General features: G+C 36.4%; 1 protein-coding gene across 1 annotated transcript; it reads right to left on the reverse strand.

Moving 5' to 3' along the window:
- Positions 1 to 2: 2 nt before the first annotated feature.
- Positions 3 to 16,891, reverse strand: LOC143430317 (uncharacterized). The gene is made up of 3 exons (XM_076906480.1): positions 16,582 to 16,891; positions 15,738 to 16,507; positions 3 to 143 (listed from the first exon to the last, which is right to left on the reverse strand). Exons 1-2 carry the CDS (start codon positions 16,751 to 16,753, stop codon positions 16,359 to 16,361), a joined length of 321 nt encoding a protein of 106 aa, XP_076762595.1. The 5' UTR covers positions 16,754 to 16,891; the 3' UTR covers positions 3 to 143; positions 15,738 to 16,358.
- Between the last annotated feature and the right edge of the window lie 3,239 nt (positions 16,892 to 20,130).

The following is a 20,130-nucleotide window of genomic DNA, read 5'->3' on the forward strand; positions in this document are numbered from 1 at the left end:
CTACGCTTGTTCGCGATTGTTCATACGCACCAGACGAATCTCCCTTTGGTCCTCTTACGAAACGCTAAGCCAGAACGTGATTTCTTTTTCGAACTTGTCGCTAAACCAGCGACCATACTTCCATCGTTCGCCAAAGTTTCGATCTGTAATAAAAAACAAATACGGTTCTTTGAAGCGTGTAGTGCGACGATGCGTAAATCGTATTTGATCGTCGTCTTTTTAAATCAACGGTTTCGTCGCTCGCGGCATCTATTTAGCAGGCATCGAATAAACCTATTTCTCGTTCGAGAAATAGCCAACGATCGATTCGACTACCGCTGAACGATGGAACCGCGAGAAACCTCTAAAACGGATGAATAAATATCGGTAAACAAAAAATCACAACGGAAAACTTGAGGGCGAGGTGGGGGGCGGGGGTCGTGCGGTAGGATAGGAAAGTCGAACACGATGAAAGAAAAAAGGAGAATAAAAACATGCCTAGTCTGCTGCTCGCTGTTTTCATCCCTCTCACCGTAATCACTAATTGATAATCTCACTTTTGTTACAGAGAAATTCCTGTCAGGGTAAACGCGACGGGATGCAGCATCCCCGTCAGCGTTCAAAACCAATGTCTCGACCGATCGTCGTTTCACGTCACCTGCCGGCACTTTCTCCTTTTCCACCTGCGCCGTCGATCGCGCAAAAATCTTGCAAACCAGCCAGGCGATCGTTTACATCTACCGAGCTAATTTCTTTCACCACGAAACATTGTTGGATTTCAAATCTTTACGAACACGCGTATGTGCGTACGCGTTTCGTCACTGTACCAATCCACCCGATTGCATTCGTGCTACACCCGAGTGCGCGTCTTTTGTAAGCGGCCAGTTAGGAAAATCGACATAAAGGAAACGCGATGGAACTGTTCAAGTGAATATAATTGACCCTTCAACTAACGGGTGCGGTTTATAAACCACATACTAAAATCATTGTCAGAAGCGGGTGTGATATATAAACAACGTGTTAATGTTTTGCTAATATCAAATTGCGGCTGTGGCTTATATACCACTGAAATAAAAACAAAATCAAATGCAACCAAAAGAAATCTTTTCAAATCAACCGTCATTTCAGTAATAGAAATTTAGAATAAAAAGTATTGTACCCGCAGTTAAAGGGTTAAGCAATTGGTAAGTACCGTTACGAAGAAAACCAAACACTTGAAATAGAGTAACTTGGATTTCAAATTTATTCGATGTCTAATAGCCTCTATTAGCTGGTATTTACGATCCTTACGTATTTAATCGAAGTTTCCATACAGGTATTCATGCAAACTTTGTAACTTTGTAAACTTTTATAAACGTTCATTAAACATTGGTGAGATGGTGCGACACGTTTGATCCACGCTTCTATGTAATCGCGTTCATATATGTTTCGAAAAAAAGTTTATTTGAAAGTACACATTGTTCCGGATATCATTTACATTTACATATAGTGTGTACCTACTTGTACGATGATTCGAATGCTCTTATCTACCTTTCTTAAATAAAATCTATGTTATTAACATTTCTTGTGATTTTGAAAAAAACTGAAGGAAAGGTAATTTACGATTAATTATGCGCTAATTATTATAGAATGATTTTCTTCGAGTCGTCCACTTTAACAGCACAATATGGTGAATCGTTTATATTTAGGTTAGCTACACCGCCGGGACGAGATAAAATCTAACCTCACTTAATTCAATCTGACAGTAATTCAATCAGAAATAAATATCGATTTGGTCTGGTTCACACGGGTTATCTAAAAAAAAACTGATCTCGGTTATTTGCACTCTATTTTCAATGTAAACGATATCCGGAAAAACTATCGCAAGTCTGCACTTTAACCTTCAGTTTTTATAGAAAAAATATATATGTGACCTGTCTCTATTATTCCAGGGCTTAAGGCACGGACTGTAAGTCCGGGACGAAACATCGTTTCTCCTTCCTTCTCTTTCTCTCCCATACTGACGCACATGTAACACTCGCGTTACAGAATACACGCCCCTTTAATGTATTCTCACTTAAGAAATAAATTTTTCTAAATGTTATCACTTATAAAGTTGTCGACATTTTTCGTTCATATTCCCTCGTCGAGGATACTCTGCGTACTGACACCAAAAATTATGTTCAATTTTAACGGAAATTTGAAATTCTTTTTAAGTTCCTGGAACACTGTCAATGTATAAATTACTGATAGAATAGTTTAAAACAATAGTGCAACCTTTAAACGATCGAATTAACCATAATTAAATATCAACCGAACGTTATGTGATATCGCGAAGAATTGGTGTAATTATCAACGGATCGTTGTATAATTTTAATATTTAAAGCGAAATTCAATAACTTAATTCAATAACTTAATTCATAAACTTTTTTCCTGCATTTTGTTTTAAAAACCGTTCAATTCTATTAAAAGTGATCACGATTTTTTAATTTGGTCATCCGCTAAAAAAGAAACCTGGAAATGGCAGTTCATTCCATTTATAGCTCTCTACGATTTTTGCCTTTTCCGAAATTCAAAGAGCGGATTAAAAGCACGAAGATTTTCCGATATTGCTAGCATCATGCTAGACTAAGAGCTAAAGAGCTTGACAGTATTTCACGAAATGAGTTTTACGGCTGCTTCCGAAAGTGGAACTAGCTCATAGTGCGGTAAATGTGCAAAATGACTAATTCAAAGATTATATTAATTAATGCACTGTTCCCTAGATACATATTTTATCATATTATAGGTACTTTTATTTGTAAATTGTGAGAAGGCCCTGCGTGATCGTGGGGCCATTTTCGACCGTTTTGTTGTTTTGTGACGTGCCATGGAAAAAACCCCTGGTCCGATCAAACGATCGGCTTTCGTTACAAATACACGGAGGCAAAAGAAGAGGGAACGGCTAGTAAGTCCGGCTGAGGCCTCTGACCAACCATTCTTATAGATTTAAACATTTTTTTGTACAGTCTAATATAGCCATCCCAGAAACCACCCATCCATCCACGCATAATATACGCAGAGTATACACGCATATATTATTATATTTTTTTATTAATATTCAATTTCTCGTTGATCAAATTTTCTTATGCCTTTGCCTAACTTGGCCAGTTGTCACTCTGTAAACTATATACTTTCGTATCGTAAACATTTTCTTTCTTACAATCCTCTATAAGTATACGTCCCACTTCGAAGAATCCATCATTGCAGCTAGCCTTCGTTAATTAAATCAAAACACGCATAAAGTTCATATAAAATAACTGACTTTCTAATAAAGCATTCTCGTTTACATTCTTATACGATATCATGACACTACCATGAAAAATCTTATTTTTAATTACTTAATTATTTTTAATTGTAAATTTATGAAAGACTGTTTATTCGAATCATGCGTAAAATGAACCATACATTAAGTTTTTATTCGCATATACAACCAATTTTTTTAGGTACGCATTTCGTGTAGTTGTACCATCAATTTTCAAAAGAAGCTTGTAGTTTAAATGGCGGTTATCGTGCGTTTGCAATCGAAAGTAGAATAGGGAAAAGAATATGAATAGAATTACGTGAGAAACAAAGAAAAAGACGTTCAAATTGCCTTTAGAAATCGGCAAATTCTGCTTAATTCAAACGATATAATATCTAGTAATATTTCCATTGTAATGGACTTTAAATAGCCCTGCATTTAACTGTAGCAAATACGTATTGTTTCCATTATGCTAAATTCGTGAATCTACCATACAATTCGAAAAATGCTAAAAGTTTATACGTCGAACATAAAATGCATTCGAACAATGTTTAAGATAAACATTTTTTAGACACAATCCATCCCACTTTTTCCGTGAAAAAGTAATTTTACATATTCATGGCTATAGCGTAAGGCGGACGATTGTGTATAAAAGTATATTATTTTTGTTTTGTTTTCAAATCCCTGTACAGTGGATGCAAAAAATTATTAAAATGTGTACTACAGAGACACGGTAATGCCTCGAGTAGCACGCAGATTATTTTCTGAGAAAATGTCAGTGTTCGCTTCGAGTCATTTATTCAGCGTTCTTCCATCTCCTCTACCATGGCGAACAAAATAGTAAAGATAGAGTACATATGAATTCCGTTGCATGAACGATCCATTGCATAGTTAATAATGTAAGCGATTCATGTATAGTTAAATACATATCAATGTTTAAAATAATGAGACTGCAAGATCCGTGTTGATCGGACGTCTTTTAGATAGACTACACCTTTTGTACCACGAAAACAAATGTATTCGTAGATTCTTTAAAATAGGAAACAACTTTTTAAATATTACTATTTACAAAGCTTTGTCATCGAGCATCTTCAAATATAGATAAAACGTCGTGAGAAATTGCAACTTTCATTGCTATCAATTGTTTATAATTCATAGAAGTGTTAGTCGATTTTAGAAAACGTTTTCAATTTTCATCGCAGGCTGAAATAATGAAGAAACAATAAAAAGCCATCTTCGTTATTTTTTTCGAAACTTCCACCAATTGTAATTTCTTCAAAATTATCTTTGCATGTCATCTGATAAATTAGTCCTCTTCTAAAACTTCACAGAAAAGCTCGAGACGTTTGACACAATTTTTAAAAAGTTATTCCATTTTAAACCACATATGTAGAAATATATGCGGTTAAAGAATAGAGTTCAGTTTTTTCGAAACGAGGAAAGAAAAGGTTAATCTTCGCGTTATTCGAAGGAGTACCGTATCCTTCAAATTCTATGCATTCGAATAAAAAACCTCAAAACGAACTACGTGGCTTGATGAAAAATATTATGATACGCCCCCTTGATAAATAATATTTCGTTTCGAACATTTTCTCACATACGCGTACAACAAGCTTACGAATAAAACTATATATTATCTAAACTATTATCTGAATGCGTCAGATAGCAAGCAATTCTTATAACTGAACTCGGCCTGCCTACTAATTTTTGTGCTTAAATGACAATTAAGCGAAAATTAGGTAACGAGAGTGCGGCAGAAGTTCCATTAAGTGGGCATTAAATAAAATTTAATTTCAGTAAACGGAGTTCAGATAAATGACCGATCAGGCCAGACGCTGTCCCAATAATGAAATATCGCTCTCATTTTCTGTGAGAGGAGACCATTATTTTCGTATATACCTCATAAATGTTAATAGGGAACAAGAAGAAAACCTCGTGGATATACATCTTTCCACGGCTGATCACTATTCCGATTAATCACGATTCTACACTGCACCTATAAAATGATCAAAGATCTCTACTTGGATGATTTGATTTTTGTAAATAGTATTTTTATTTCTCTCTACTTCCCTCTGTATCATGGTATTAAGAATATAGGGAGAGGATTAATGCAAAACTTGCGGTAATAATATGCACACTTGAAAAGTCCCGTTTCGCATGCGGATAAAAGCGTGTATGAACTGATATTTTCGAGGCTGCTGATGGGCTATTAAAAATCATATACGGGCTATAAATCAAACGGCTCATTTAATTATTATTATAAACAATCATTATGAATCTATCCTCAGAATTTGTTTTGCGTAGTTCTACGTTTCCTTATGGGTAATACAAGTTATCGCAGAAATTCCGCTTCCAGATCTTTGTTAAGTCTATGTGACACATCCGTCGTGGATACACTTGCGATTTCTTTTACTTTATCGTATATTTTATAATATGTGTTACTATTATGAATTATTCGATACTAAATAAATTATATCGATATTACTAACGCTATTAGCGTTTTCATATTATATACCGTTTAATAAACATGAAGTATTTAACCTGGAAAAAACAGAAGAAATAATTGTAATTCATTGGAGAATGTGCGAGATGACATGGTACGCGCGCGTTACGTGCTTCTAAAAAGTATCAACTGGTGAGAGAATTAAGCGCTCTCTCGCACAGCTCGACACCAGGAAAGAACAGTTGGTGTACGTGGCACGAGCAAAGGCCAGGGTATATCTCGACATGCATTATAAGCTGACCTTACAGAAGATGCTCGAGAAGTAATTAACCCATTCGTAAAATATGTCTGTTATCGTCAAATTTTTTTTGTCCGCAGTTTCGAAAAACAGGCACCGACCATCAACGTCAAGGTCGAAAGAGATACGAAGGAGCTAGAGATGGTGATTTATAAATCAAAAATCGAAGCTCCCACTGTTTAATATTTCCCGAAATACCGATAAAAAGATTTCGATATCATACGTGGAACGTTATCTATACAGACGTTACTAATGCGCTGAATACTAGCTGTACAAAATATCCGAGTAGTAACGGTTGAACTATATATATATATATATACATATTTTTTTTTTTTTTAACCTTCATTCGCGGCTATATGACAAATTGATTTATACGTTGATAACAAACCGATATTGTGCCGGTTTGAGCACATAATCTCTATTTTAATCGATTTTTCGCAAGACCCTATAGCATACAAAATCGACCAGTACACCAATGGAGGTGGGTTAATTAGTAACGTCTGTAGCGTTCTTTACATTGTATTCAAAATTATTTATTAATGCCTCGAAACCTAATGAAGACTCAAAACTAAACTGTTGAATTTACATTTCGCAACAGCATCCAATCTTTTGTTCTCCGTTTTGGTCAGAAAATGTCTGTAATAGTTCAGTTATAATGTAAATCAGCACACATATGCATTCACGCCGACGATAACCAGGAAAATGAGTACTTATGTATCTATAATCTATAGACTAATATTGCAAATCGATTTAAGCTATTTACAATGATTTAAACAATAATTCAAGTAAAAAATGAAATATGGTAATCGTAAAAATAGGCCAAATAAATATGATTGCAAGCAGAGTCTGCAACTATTATGAGATGACTATTGCAAAATATAATCCGTCAGAGTTCATAATTTTATTGTGAAACAGAGGGCAGGAATCATTTTAAACACGCAAAAATCTTAAACTCGGGAAAACGAACTCGCAAGTATACCAGAAACTAGCTTAAGATGACTGAAACAAAAATTTACATAATTTCTCTTTCTGAAATTTTAAACACGCTCTTCTCTTGAAAAACGTTTCGCAATTGTTGGCATATTCTTGAAAAATTTTTGTTTTTTCTTCCAATATCGAATCATTTTGCAAAATGTTTAATACCTAACATATTCATAAACAACTTTTTGTGTCGAAAATCGTAAAAATTCCTTCATTTATGAATCTTTTACTTTTCGGTGTCGAGAAGCAATGTAACCTTTTAATGATCACCACCGTGAAGATCACTCGTGTCCCAGAGAAACATTTTGAATTCTCTGTGCTATGAAAAAAAAAGAAATGTAATGCAAGATTGCCGTGGTGTCCATTTCCGTTACCGAATGATAATTAGCCATAACTATCGAATGATTGGCGATAGCCACGAAATAAACACAGTACTGACGACATCGGACAGAATAATTTCCTTGATAAAGCATAAACAAATTCATTACAACGGATATATCATACATAAGGCAAAATAATCTACATATTTTCAGTCACGATATCTTTTTAAGCATTTTATTCTCGCAGTTATGAAATGGTAACCCGTTATTATACTTTATAACATATTGGAATCAAATAAATAAATTCCAACTAGTTATCGCGTGCGACTAAAGGATGTTGTAAAATGTGAAAACCAAGAGATCGCTATATAACTGTTATTCGCATGTGCAGACCTAAACAATAACGAAGAAGCGAAAGAACTGGAAAAAAAAAAATAAATACAAATATCCCTATTTCTCTCATTCTCTATGGACATTATTATCACTGCCAATTACTGCTGTATAGATCTTGCATAATTCATATCTAATTAACACCGGATATACCGGTTAGTAATTAAGCGATTACTGTAAGTGGTAAGAAAAAAAGCTTATCAGATGATAAAGAAAACGATTAATTTATAACAACTGTCAGATTATCATAATGTTAGAACGAAATTTGAAATTTAATCTCCAGTAAAAATTTTCTGACCAAATATTTAATCCAGTCATTTCGATCGATTGATATATCTACTGTTAAAAATTCAGGTAATTGTATAGAATTATATCCTCCTTACATTTCCATTAATGGGTTTTATTTTCCTAGATATTCATAAAATATTGTAATTACCGCCATACCACGAACTTTTCGAATGAAAACTCCGTGCACAACTGCATATGCCAATTTGTATCTATTACGCTATAGCGTAAACCGATCGAATCTTACAATATAACCCGACCTTAATCTAGTACTCACAAATGTATTAATTCGCCTCGCAAGCATTGAATTAAGGTTAGGTTGTTCTTTAAAGTTCCGTCGGGTTATGTTCTATGGTAACAGACATTTGTTACAATCTGACGCACGCAGCTGCGCACGGAACTGCTTTCTTTCAAACCTAAGCTCGGCCAAACCTTGTTTATAAAAACTATTAACAGAAGATAAGCCGTGAAGTGAATAGTTGGAAATACTGGAGACACCATATCCTGTCCCGAATGCACAATTATATGTAGGCACAACTAACTGTAGCGGTAGCGACAGTTTTTCCGAATCTCTAAAACACCGAGACTAAGCGACGGTAACGTGCATTGAGAAAAGTTGTTCCAGAATCGATGACCCCGAAAACATGTTAAAAAATGATTCAATATCGGGGCGAAAGATATGATTTTATACAATTATAAATGATCGATTAACCTGTAACCTATCATATCATATCATTGCATTTTTCCTGTTATTATAACACGAGCAAAAAATACGAGCAATAACGAATAATATGTATATTCTAGTTTTCATTTTCTAAACGCAATAACGTGAGTCGAAGATCAATTTTCGGTCTCTTATGCAACCCTTTAATGAATACAATTCTAGAAATGAAGTGGCTCAATGAACAGTAGCAAAAGTAGCACCGAGTATGCAATAAACAAGACAAACATGCCTGAGTGGCATCTTGTAATCGATTAGAAAGGAACTTTGAGATCATTGCGTTTACGTAATAAAACCAGTTCTACGACACTACGCGAGAAGCGCTAAACGGAATACCATACATGATCCACCAATGACGAGAAAGCTACTGTAATTTAAACAAAATTTATATAATTACCATTCCATATCCAATAAAAACTCAATTTCACTTTTTAGCTTCTCCAAGCGTCGTAGGTTTTACGTCTTGTTATTAATTTCGTGGAGAGAGAGAGAGAGAGGGTTTGAACACGAGCGTGCAAATATGTACACTAACATTTCTTTTCCTTTTAAAACTTTCAAAACTTCAATTGTGTTTGCAAGGTAATGCTGAAACAAACCAGTGTTTGAAATATTTTATAAACGTTAATTCACCTATCTTGATTGACATAAATAGAATTAGATGTTACAGATAATTTTATGTGTTCCACAACCAACACTCTTTTTACAAAGTATTTTCCAACAATTCCCCCTTTATACTTTTATATTTAGGAATGCTCATGAAATACTTAAAATCCTTATTTTTTTCTTAAATTTCACTTTACAATTTCACGTTTTGCTATCTGTAGATGTTTGGGACTAACTCTACATTAATTTTAACAATCTGCTGTGTAATATTCTATCCATCAGAAATTTTCTTCTGTATCATATGTTTTCTTACACATTAATTCTGTATCAGCAGTTTCCAACTTGGGAGACGCATTACTTTGCAAATATGTACTTTGTGTTTTAGGGGAACGCGAAAAAAAGAAATCGATTTCATACAATTACTGCAAGCTTCAAATATTATCAACTACATAAATTATAATCATTCTGACGGTGCAATGTAGACAAAATTGGCCAGCAAGTAGTGCATAAGTGAAAAAAGTTTAGGAATCACTGTTATAGAAAAACTGTCATGAATATACGATAAAAAGTGATAAAAAGAAAGAAAACAAAAAGACAGTGTAACATAGAAGGCGGAGGAAGAAAGATAAAGAATGTACAGTTGCTGCGTTTGAAAACACGATGCGCATGCGTTCCACTGTGCATACCAAAAGAATAGACATTCCACTAGATCGTGTCTAAAAAGTAGAATTTTATCGACGAAAGCAACTTCTTTAAACATCAGTCTAACGGATACTTGAAACGACTGGTTTTTCTCGTTTGAGATAAATTCAGTAAGCGTTTCATTGACTTGTCAAATTTACGATAGCTGTAGTTAGAAAGAAAGTGGAGTGAAATCGACTGAGTAATGTATTGTCGCGCGTTTGTATCAACGTTGATCGACAATATAAATTATTGTCATTCTTCGATAAATAGTAAAACGTGAATCGACTGAGTCGCGAGAACATGCAGCGCGGGGGGCGGGAGAGGAGAGACAGAAAGAGAAGCATGGCGCCGTGAGTCACGGGTCGAGTTACGATGAAGCGTGGAGGGCGAGAGAAACGGTATGCTCTCTATTCTACCAGCGCGCCTCACTTACTCGCAAATCCGTCGATACCATCGACAACTGGCGTAATCCTTCAACGATTCACCAACCTTTTCTCTTCTATTTCCTTCTTATTCCCTTTCTTTCCTGTTCTTGTTTTAACACACCGAAAACCGTTTTGTCCTTGACAATGAAAATTCTAAGTTTACCGTTATACTTGTACAGTTAGTACGAGGTAAATCATTAAGAATTTTGTTGACGAGATTACACAATGGTAAGAAGAGTCCTTTTAATAATATATTCTTCACACTTTTTGCTTCGAAACAGCCTTTTTAGTATAAACATCGAGAGCAAAAAGTGACAATTAAAAATCACATGCACATTTTTATCGATCATACCACATCATTCACGAATTGTAACCAAAGTAGAAAGAGCATTAATTCTATCCACCTAATATAGACGGATAGCGTGGACGTTCAATGAGAAGCAGCGGTATCTCATGCCATCATTTCTCATTAAATAGCCTCATCAAGCGTTATGACAGTGAGCACGGAATCAAAGTTTCACATTACCTAAATCATCGTTTACGATTATTATACATATCGGTCAATGAAATAATATTGACACTTTGTAACGGTATTCACGTTTCGTTACACACGCTACAGTGATTATGTTCTTCCCTGTCCTTAATAGTTTACTCGTGACAACTATTTCCTATTCCTATGATATATTCAACACTATTCTGATCTAACTAATTAAATCATTGCTCGTGCAATTTATTCTCGTGGCACGCTATGTTCGAACGTTCAGCAAATCATTGTTGCAATTGACAAAGTTTGTAAAAAAATAGAATTTGTAAAAAAGATACGAGCTAATCGATGTTCATGATGATAATCCGTTACTTAGAATTTACATGCGCCGTAAAAGCTTTTGTTTCTTCGATCGTTCACGTGACCAACAGTACAAAGTCAAACGTGAATCCTTATCTTTTTGCAAAAACCGAATCGCTTAATTTACTGACTGCACACAACATAAACTGTACATTTATGCTGTGGCACCGCATTTAATCTAGCTTGACGATCAATCCATAGAAATACAAAACAAGGAATCCTTGTGCCTCTCCCGCAAGGCCAATTCAGGTGATTGCCATACTGAAATTGCAACACGTTTGCCGTTCTCTTCATTAGGTGCAATAACAATCCGATTAATGATTACCGAACAATCTAAACTATTAATTTTGTTGCTAAATGTATCGAAGAATGAATTGGTGTCGTATATAAATATATAGGCATTAAAAATACAATGCAGAATGGGATGAAAAATTGCACCCTTCGATCAAAAGATTGTCGTGTACGAAATCTATGTACATGATGCGGAACAATGTAGCTTGGCTGGTTACGCCGCACAATTAGTACGTATGCGGTCAACGTGGAACGTTGCAAGAGCCGCAAGTGGCTGTGTATTAGGACCGCTATTACGTCTATCCGTGCGTGTTTCACTGCCATCGGTATAGTGCTATGATACGCGACATAACTAAACGACAAAAAACCTAATATATACAGAAACCGCGTAAAGTATCACTAGCTTGTTTTCTTCCCAATCACTCCAAATATATATATATATATATATCACCGGATTTTCTTAAAATTAAGTAGGACGCAGAGGCGACGAACTCGATGTTCGATACATATTTTAACAGCGCTCCCTGAAGACACAAATACGGTTTCCCTTACTTTTTCTACATAAAGTATAGATATCTTTTTTTCGTCATAAAATTTATTTACATTCTTTTTCCTAATGCGCATAAAATCTTTTAATATTTTCGCCCTTTTGACCCCTTTGCGTCACTTAAACATTTCTGTGGTGAAGATTTTTTCCTTGCATCTCTTAAATTATGCAAAAGAAAGACGTATTCCAATTAAACGTGAATAGAACAAATTGATAAATAATTTCATAGAAAAACAAAAAATAAAGTGATATTGTTTGTTCTCTTAGTAACCGTTCTCGAAAAACGTATAACACATCAAATTATTGTCTCATTTGATGTAAAGAAAATTCAAACCAGAGAACACCCATATTTACATACACAAGGGAAACATTTCTACAAGCGCTAATGCCTGTGCGACTTCAAGTTATTCATATACGAGAAAAAGATAGTTTCACCGGTTAAATAGCGAGATACGGTATGCGTCTGTGTATGAGTGTGTGTGCTCATACCAAGTTAAAAAAATAAAGAATAAACTAAACTAACAAAATAGACACGAGGCGCTGCATGTGTGCTTTGTGAACACCAAACAGTATGTACTATGCATATAGTTGAAGAAGAAAGGAAAGGGATAACGTATGTAGTTACAAAAAATAAACGAGTATTAGCGAAAAACAATGCAAGCGATGTTTGTATCCGTATGCGAGGGCAGAGAGAAAATGCTTCAGATGCTTATACATGAATGCATATGTATGAGAATGTAGGAAGGATTGGAGGATGGAGAATGGGGGCAAAGGAGAAGAAACAACATCTCCTAACTCTCTTGCTCGCACACACGCACGGTCGATCGTTCCTGTTCTGTGGCAGCCATTTTGTGCTTACTCGTAGACTCGACATTCTGCCCTGGGAAAATATTGGCTGTGATTCGCTTTGACCATGCATCTGTCCATGTGATTACATTTGTCTGTTTACGAAAACTCTGCCGATAAAAAGAGCCTACACAAACTAAGGTATGTTCCTGTATGTGTATGAAATTTTTCAACATATCGCTCTCAAAATAATCAAACATTCTGTATCTCTAAACAATCCATTCTATAACAGCTAATGCTTCCGTAATTGATCCCTATAATGTTGATAGTTTACATCTTTTTTCTTTAACAATTAACGTTAAAAAGATAAAGTTTTATCGAACAATAGTTATCGTTGGACATTGATATGACTTTGCCTCTAAAGACAATCGTTCTATCGATATCGAAAATGACACTAATGTATGTACACGTAGTTTTACTAATTAAAATAAACTTCTCGATCTTCTCGACTATGTAACGTAGAATTTGTCTTTCTCTCTTTGTTAACGGAAACCATTATCGTTATTATCTTTTAATCGAAGAAATTTCGTAATAATATCTAATAAAAATTAAATATCACGATGAAATCGTTCCGTAGCAATATCAAATATCATAATAAGTTATCACAATTTTCACAGTAATGATTAACTAGAAGGAGACAATGGAATGTTGAATAATAATAATCAATTTAAGAGAACTGGAATTGTGTGAAACAAAGCATACGCGAGAGCAAACAAGTAATTAACAAGTTGAATAATGTGGGAAAATTTAAGAAAAAAGAAAAAAACAGTTGCCAGAAAGGTGAACGAAGAAAGGGACGAACAACATTCGATGAAAGAGAAATGCAAATGGTATATGATCGTGTACCAACGGTGATGAAACATTCCTGAAGCTAAAGGAACTAGTGTGGGTAATCTAGATGAATTGATCGAGCGTGGATTTTCTATTTTCTTGAAAGAGCGCAACCATTTAAATCCCTTGTTAACGACATCTCGAGGTCGGCAACGATGCCACCCTACCAACGACGACTGCTAATTACTCTGCACGAGAATCATTCGAGTTCACTCACCGGCTTCCCTTCCCTTTCCCTTCCCTTCCTTACGAATATAAAGCAACAATAGATGATCGCGTCGTAGTAAAGCGCATAACGTATTTATACATTATATACGCATCTATATGCGAATTTCACGACGATCAAGTTAATTAACTAAAATTATATCGCCTTATTTGTAAGTTGAAGTTAAAGTTCGCATGCAGCTGTCGCAGGATAAACGAGTATAATTTCTAAGCATCGATATAGTTGTACGACACTGTCGTCTTCGCTGTCGTAATGTACAACATATGACGATATAGCAACGATAGAGACAAATTCTAAATGTCGTTTCGATAGGTTTGTCAAAAATGAAACAACTGGACGGCGTTTACTGAAATAAATATATAATTGTCGAGCGAACTGACAATGGTGCTTCAGCAAAATCAAACGCTACGACCGCGCGTTATCGTGTCGATTCATCTTGCAGTGATTATCTTCGACAAAATTTTTGTTCCGCACGAATGACTCGCTTTCACGGAATATACGTCCCCCTAGGCATCTGATACCGCAAATGAGATATACGTTAAACTCGTATTACATAAAACGGAACGAGATCATTGTTTATCTTTTAGCTTGGGCTTTATACGAAGCAGCTAGTGTCCATACCTGAATTAATCTTGCTAATCGGAGCGAAATAATTGAAAAGTTATCAATATTTATTTGGAAAGTTATCCAAAAAATATAATGCAATATCAATTCGTACAAGTACTGCAACTTGTATAACTACTTCATACCATTTATTTGCCAACTTATTTTATTCGCGTAATCGCACTATAAAACGTTTCGAAAGAGCAATTTAAAGCATGCCTACTTAGTGGTTAATTCGAATCCAATGGTTCATTTCAGAGTTTTAAGCTCGTCGGAGAAACAGCAACGACTTTAGCGGCACTTTCTTTTCTCGTTTGCTCGTTGTAATATAACGAGATTGGAATGATTTGCAAAATGTGGGAAATACGTAAGGGCCAAGTAGCGAAGACAGTAATCGATCCAGTTGCGAAGACGACCTAGTGAACTCTCGAATGAAGATGAAGATAGAAAGACGCAAAGACGAGGTCGCGTCCATTGTGATTGTAATCGACCATAAAGTCGCGTTGCATTTCATTACGTCGTTGAATGCGTAACAATGTGGTTCGTGGTGGATGATGCATGAAATGTATTTCCATTTAATCCGTGCTAAAAGCACTAAAAATGATTGAAGAAGTAGTCAGAGCATTTATGACAGATAGAAATAATGTACGGATTATAGTACAATCTATACGGTAATCTGTTCGAATGATAGGTTAAAGGTTCGCTACGATTCGGAACTGCATGTACACGTATATAATACGTATGTGCCTACCAGCTTCATTTTAGCTCACGACAACTGAACGCAAAGCGCACACACTCGAAAATACGACAGTACGCACAGGCACCGCACCACGCTGCGCCACGCCACGCCACCACACGATACGATACGATACGATACGATACGATACGATGCGATACGATACAGTACGAGATGAGACGAGACGAGACGACACGAGACGGGACGACACGAGACGAGACGAGACGAGACGAGAAGACACGACACGGTACGACACGGCACGACACGACACGACACGACACGACACAATCACGACCACCAGCAAGCGGTGAATATATACGATCCCGGCAAAAGTGTACACACGACGTATGAATAAAAATTATGATTTTCGATTTTCTTTTTTTCTTTTTTTGTATAAATCAACGGAAGTACGGGTTTCTTACCATCGTGCGTTTGTATCGACGGCTGGACAAGTGCGTGTTGACTGTTCAAAAAATCCACCCTTTTTTTTCAGGATAATACTTTTTCTTCTCTGAACGATGTCCACGTTATTGTTCATAGGGTTTTATCGAGGCCAGCGTAGTTCACAAAATAAACCAGTTCGAAGAAAGATGATCAATTTTCCGGCAATGTCGAGTGTTTCGTGACACGTTGTAAATTCACCTCACGACCTCGTTCCCACGCACACTACATAGCCACGCACAACGAGCACACTAGTAGTAACGAATCACTCAACTAGATCTCGATACATTTAAATACACACGCGCGCGCGCGCGTACACACATATACCTATACACTGTGCGCATTTTACATTATATAGAGGCTCGATTATCCACGCGACGCTACGCGGTCCTCTTCTTTTTCGGTGATAGGCATTAACTAACCGGTGTTCCTTGTATACCTTCACTCTCACTCGTTTCTCAGCACGGTGTCTCTCTCGTCGCGCACTTCTTTTTCTTTCTCTTCTTTCAACGCTATTACCTCTACTACTATCTTCCTATAAGATTCTTTTTACGTGGCTTTTTTTACGCGGGTACACACAGCGACCTATGAGCTACCTTTCGTCACACTTGATAAACACGAACACGCGTCGTAAGAACGAGCATACGTAGCACTTTCCCGGACCCCGAGGACGCGTACATTGTACAGAAGTCCCTTTTAGACAACCCACAATTTTCGGTCCCCACAGATTCGATAGCTGCTTCTCCAACTTCTGGACAGACAAAAAAGATATCGTATAGTCATATATTACGAAACTGGTATCGTCGTGTGATTAACCAGCCATACTTGTAATAATTCCAATACGTCCGGGCGACACTCGCAACAAGCAAAATACACAAAACACAACGAACGGGATGTTAATACCAACACAGAAACGAGCATGCCCGTGCGCATTCGTTCGTTTGTCGTTTGCTCGCGCGCTCACCCTGCTGCTACGCACACACGTACGCACACACATATACGGATATCGAGAAAGATAGAAAGAGCAGGATGAAAAAAGAAAAAGGAGAGAAACAGAGAGCTTCCATCAGAGCGAGTACGAAAGAATGTAGTACATATGTGTGTGCATGCGACAGTGTACGTGATTGATTCTCTCTCTCTCCCCCCCCCCCCTCTCTCTCTCTTTCTTTCTCTGCTTCCCAACACGAGTGTGTGTGCGCGTGTGTGTGCGTGTGTGTGTGTGTGTATAAGAGAGAAGTTTGCACGCAGCACCCTTTGTGTCTTTATCTGGCAGTTACCGAGGATACCATTAACTTGCGTACTCTCTCTTTCTTCGTTCGCACTCGATGCCTCTGTTTCTGCACGTTCGTGAACGTCTACCGGTCTTCGACTGCTTCGGATCGGTGCTGTTCGTTTCGATCACGCACTCTCACAAACACACATACCAAACATTGACTCGTGTACACATCGAGGGACGAAGCAGAGCTCCTTCTTCGTCGACTCGTTCGGCCGACGCCGCGCGAGAAATATATACACTTTCTTTTTCAAATGTCCAATTCTTCTTGCACTCGGACACTTCTAAACCTTATCAGTACTGTTACGAAGCACTGTGGCCGCACGTACTTCGTTTATATACTTGAAAAATCCCGATTTTTTGGTCTACGACGAGTAAAGAAAAAACGCAGCACCGCACCTCCCTTGTCAGAAGCACTCACGGCAGACCGCAACACATGGCTACGGGCCTCCGCCAAGATCGGGCGTCCTCGGTCCTATTCGACTAACTTCGCATAGGAGCGTACCTATTGCTTCGATTACCATTCGCCTCTCTTACGAAAGAACAGTTTATATTTTTCACCAATTACCCGATAACTGATCCCTAGTGGGCAAAATAACTTGTTGTTTTTCATTTCGTAAATATAATTTATTCGATAAAAATAATATTAACGGGTAAATAATTCAATTTCTCTTTAACGTTTCGTTATATTATACCAAATCGACATTATTTCTTTTGGATATTTTCAAGTTTAGAAGATATTCTAAAAAGAGATTTTATCAAATAGTACGTGTTAGTAGATGTTAAATTGCAACGTCTGAATTCTACAAATTTATATCACGTGTCTACCTTTGAACGTAATTATTTAATTTATTTATCGACGTGCGCAATGACATTTTATTTTCCAAAATTAAGAACATGCAGCACAAATTTTTTAACATGAAAAACACGATACCTTATTGCTTGCAAAAAAATATATACAGATTTTATATATTCAAGATCGTATCGTGTTGAACTTAAATATATTTTGTATTTATTGGAGAAAGAAGGAGGAAAAGTAAAACTAATCAGAAAGTGGGGAGGATGAGTAAAGGGGCGCCCTGTTGTTGGTTTCCGGCGCTGGCCAACCGTTAGAAGCAGGGCGAGGGTTCTGCACAAGCGTCCTCCGTCGTCTTCTACCGAAGGCCGTGTGGTGTCACGGTGAGCGTAGCAAAACCCGGAAAGAAGAAAAGAAGCCGAAGGAGCTTGGAGAAATACGAAGGAGCACGAAGGAACCCGAAGGAGCTAGAAGACCCTCCTTCTCCACCGCTCACCTCCTCTTTCTCCTGGTTTTCCTCACCGAATGCAGCCCTAGTTGTCGACACCGTGCGTACATATGGGTCTTGCTGTTCGCTCTTCCTACTTCTCCACATACATCTTGTATTGCACCTTTTATTCTATCATTCTTTTCTGTTTTCCGTTTATCTTCAATTACAATACAAACCAAGTTTTACAGTGATTCTCGCCTCTATTATATTATTATATGTCGAGTACTTTTAGTGGTGCTCATTGTTTGATATTGAATTTAACGAAAAAAGTCATATCAGGTGCATTCATCGCAATACTAATTTCACAGCCAAATTATCTCATGAAAGATTTAGTTTCCGTTAATTTCATAAAATAACATTCCCGGTACTTTTTTACGTTTCATTTACCCTTAATTCAATAATAGGTACAAACAGGTTCTTTGTAGATATGTTACAAAGAACTTTGAATTTCATAATATTCTGTAACATATGCCCGAAGAGCCTATTTGTAGCTGATACATAACATTTTGTTGCTCTCTATTGTTTTATTACTCTTATCTTTTCCTTCCTTGTCTCAACCTCCCCATCCCCTTGCATTGACACCGCGCCACTTTGCTTTTTCTGCTCTCTACCCCCCTCGTAGCATCTACACGCACTCAACTTACTCATTCGGACGGCTCTTCACGAGTATATACCATCCCTTTCCCGTCGACAATTCTTAGTTCTTTCCCATAATGAACCATACGATGTGGTTCGTGGTTACAAGCAAGCGGCCGTAGCAGTTTCCCTATTCCATTAATGATAGCTTCGGAGAAACCGAACCTTTCAAAATTATCGGACAAACCTATCCCACCAAAACATGTTCTATAACGTTATATTTCTCCGGGCAATTAATCTTTTATACAAATCTTTTTCCTCGTTCTACTATTCCTTTCTTATTCTGCGTTAGCTTACGTTATCGCCTGAAATCACGTGACATGATTAATAAATATGTACATTTGAACGCGATTTAATTAGTTTTCCAAGGAAACAATGTTTCCATTTAATAAATATTGAATTGTGCTCTATATCGTGCTATAAAATACATTGATTATGCGCTATATATTATATATGTAGATATAAATCGAGCAATCTTGTAATTGCATCATAGTACGTAATAGATAGATATCTATTATACATGCGCTCGATTTCAAACTCCAGTAAATGTATTACGAATCAAAAGATAACTATCAACGTGCCTTTTTTACAATTAAAAATAATTTCAAAAAAATTGCGCGCCATTTCTTTTCTTTAAGTAAAATATACTACAGTCGTTGGTTTTTACATTGGTAACCATCTGTATGCCGTGATTTAAAAAAAAATTTACAACGTTAAGAAAGAAAAATGAAGTAGTAATATCTGCTAAACTACATTGTAAACTAAAAATAACGAATTTATATCATAAATTAGTGTTTATTTCTGCCCTGCGCTGTTTGTATCTCTTTTCTAAAATCTGTTGCCGTTATGTACAATCTTAACAATTATTATAATATTCATCGCGTCAATATGTCAATTGTATCAATGACTGAATACGATGCAATGAAATAATATAAAATTAAAGAAAATAAAACAGATGAATCATTGTGTATCTATAATACTGTTGAACAAATTTATATTACTTTATGGAAGGAAATCCATTTCGTCTTTGTTCGCATTTGTTTTGATTAAAAAGAAACTTAGCGGAGAATCAAACATTTGTATTTTTTGATAGGCGATACAAATGCCGAACGCTGGACGTGAAAAGCTCGTTTTCATAAAACGATTTTTGTTTGAAACTTTTCAAGCTCAATTGAGTCC

This window comes from Xylocopa sonorina, chromosome 13, assembly GCF_050948175.1.
Source record: "Xylocopa sonorina isolate GNS202 chromosome 13, iyXylSono1_principal, whole genome shotgun sequence".
In the NCBI taxonomy this organism is placed as follows: Eukaryota; Metazoa; Arthropoda; class Insecta; order Hymenoptera; family Apidae; genus Xylocopa; species Xylocopa sonorina.

Bases quoted from the DNA above. Each gene is read 5' to 3' on its own strand.
- LOC143430317 (XM_076906480.1), bottom strand. From the start codon at position 16,753: ATGTGTGTGCGTACGTGTGTGCGTAGCAGCAGGGTGAGCGCGCGAGCA. The intron at 16,508-16,581 runs GTATGGCTGGTT...TTGTCTGTCCAG, and splicing joins ACGTATTGGAATTATTACAA to AAGTTGGAGAAGCAGCTATC.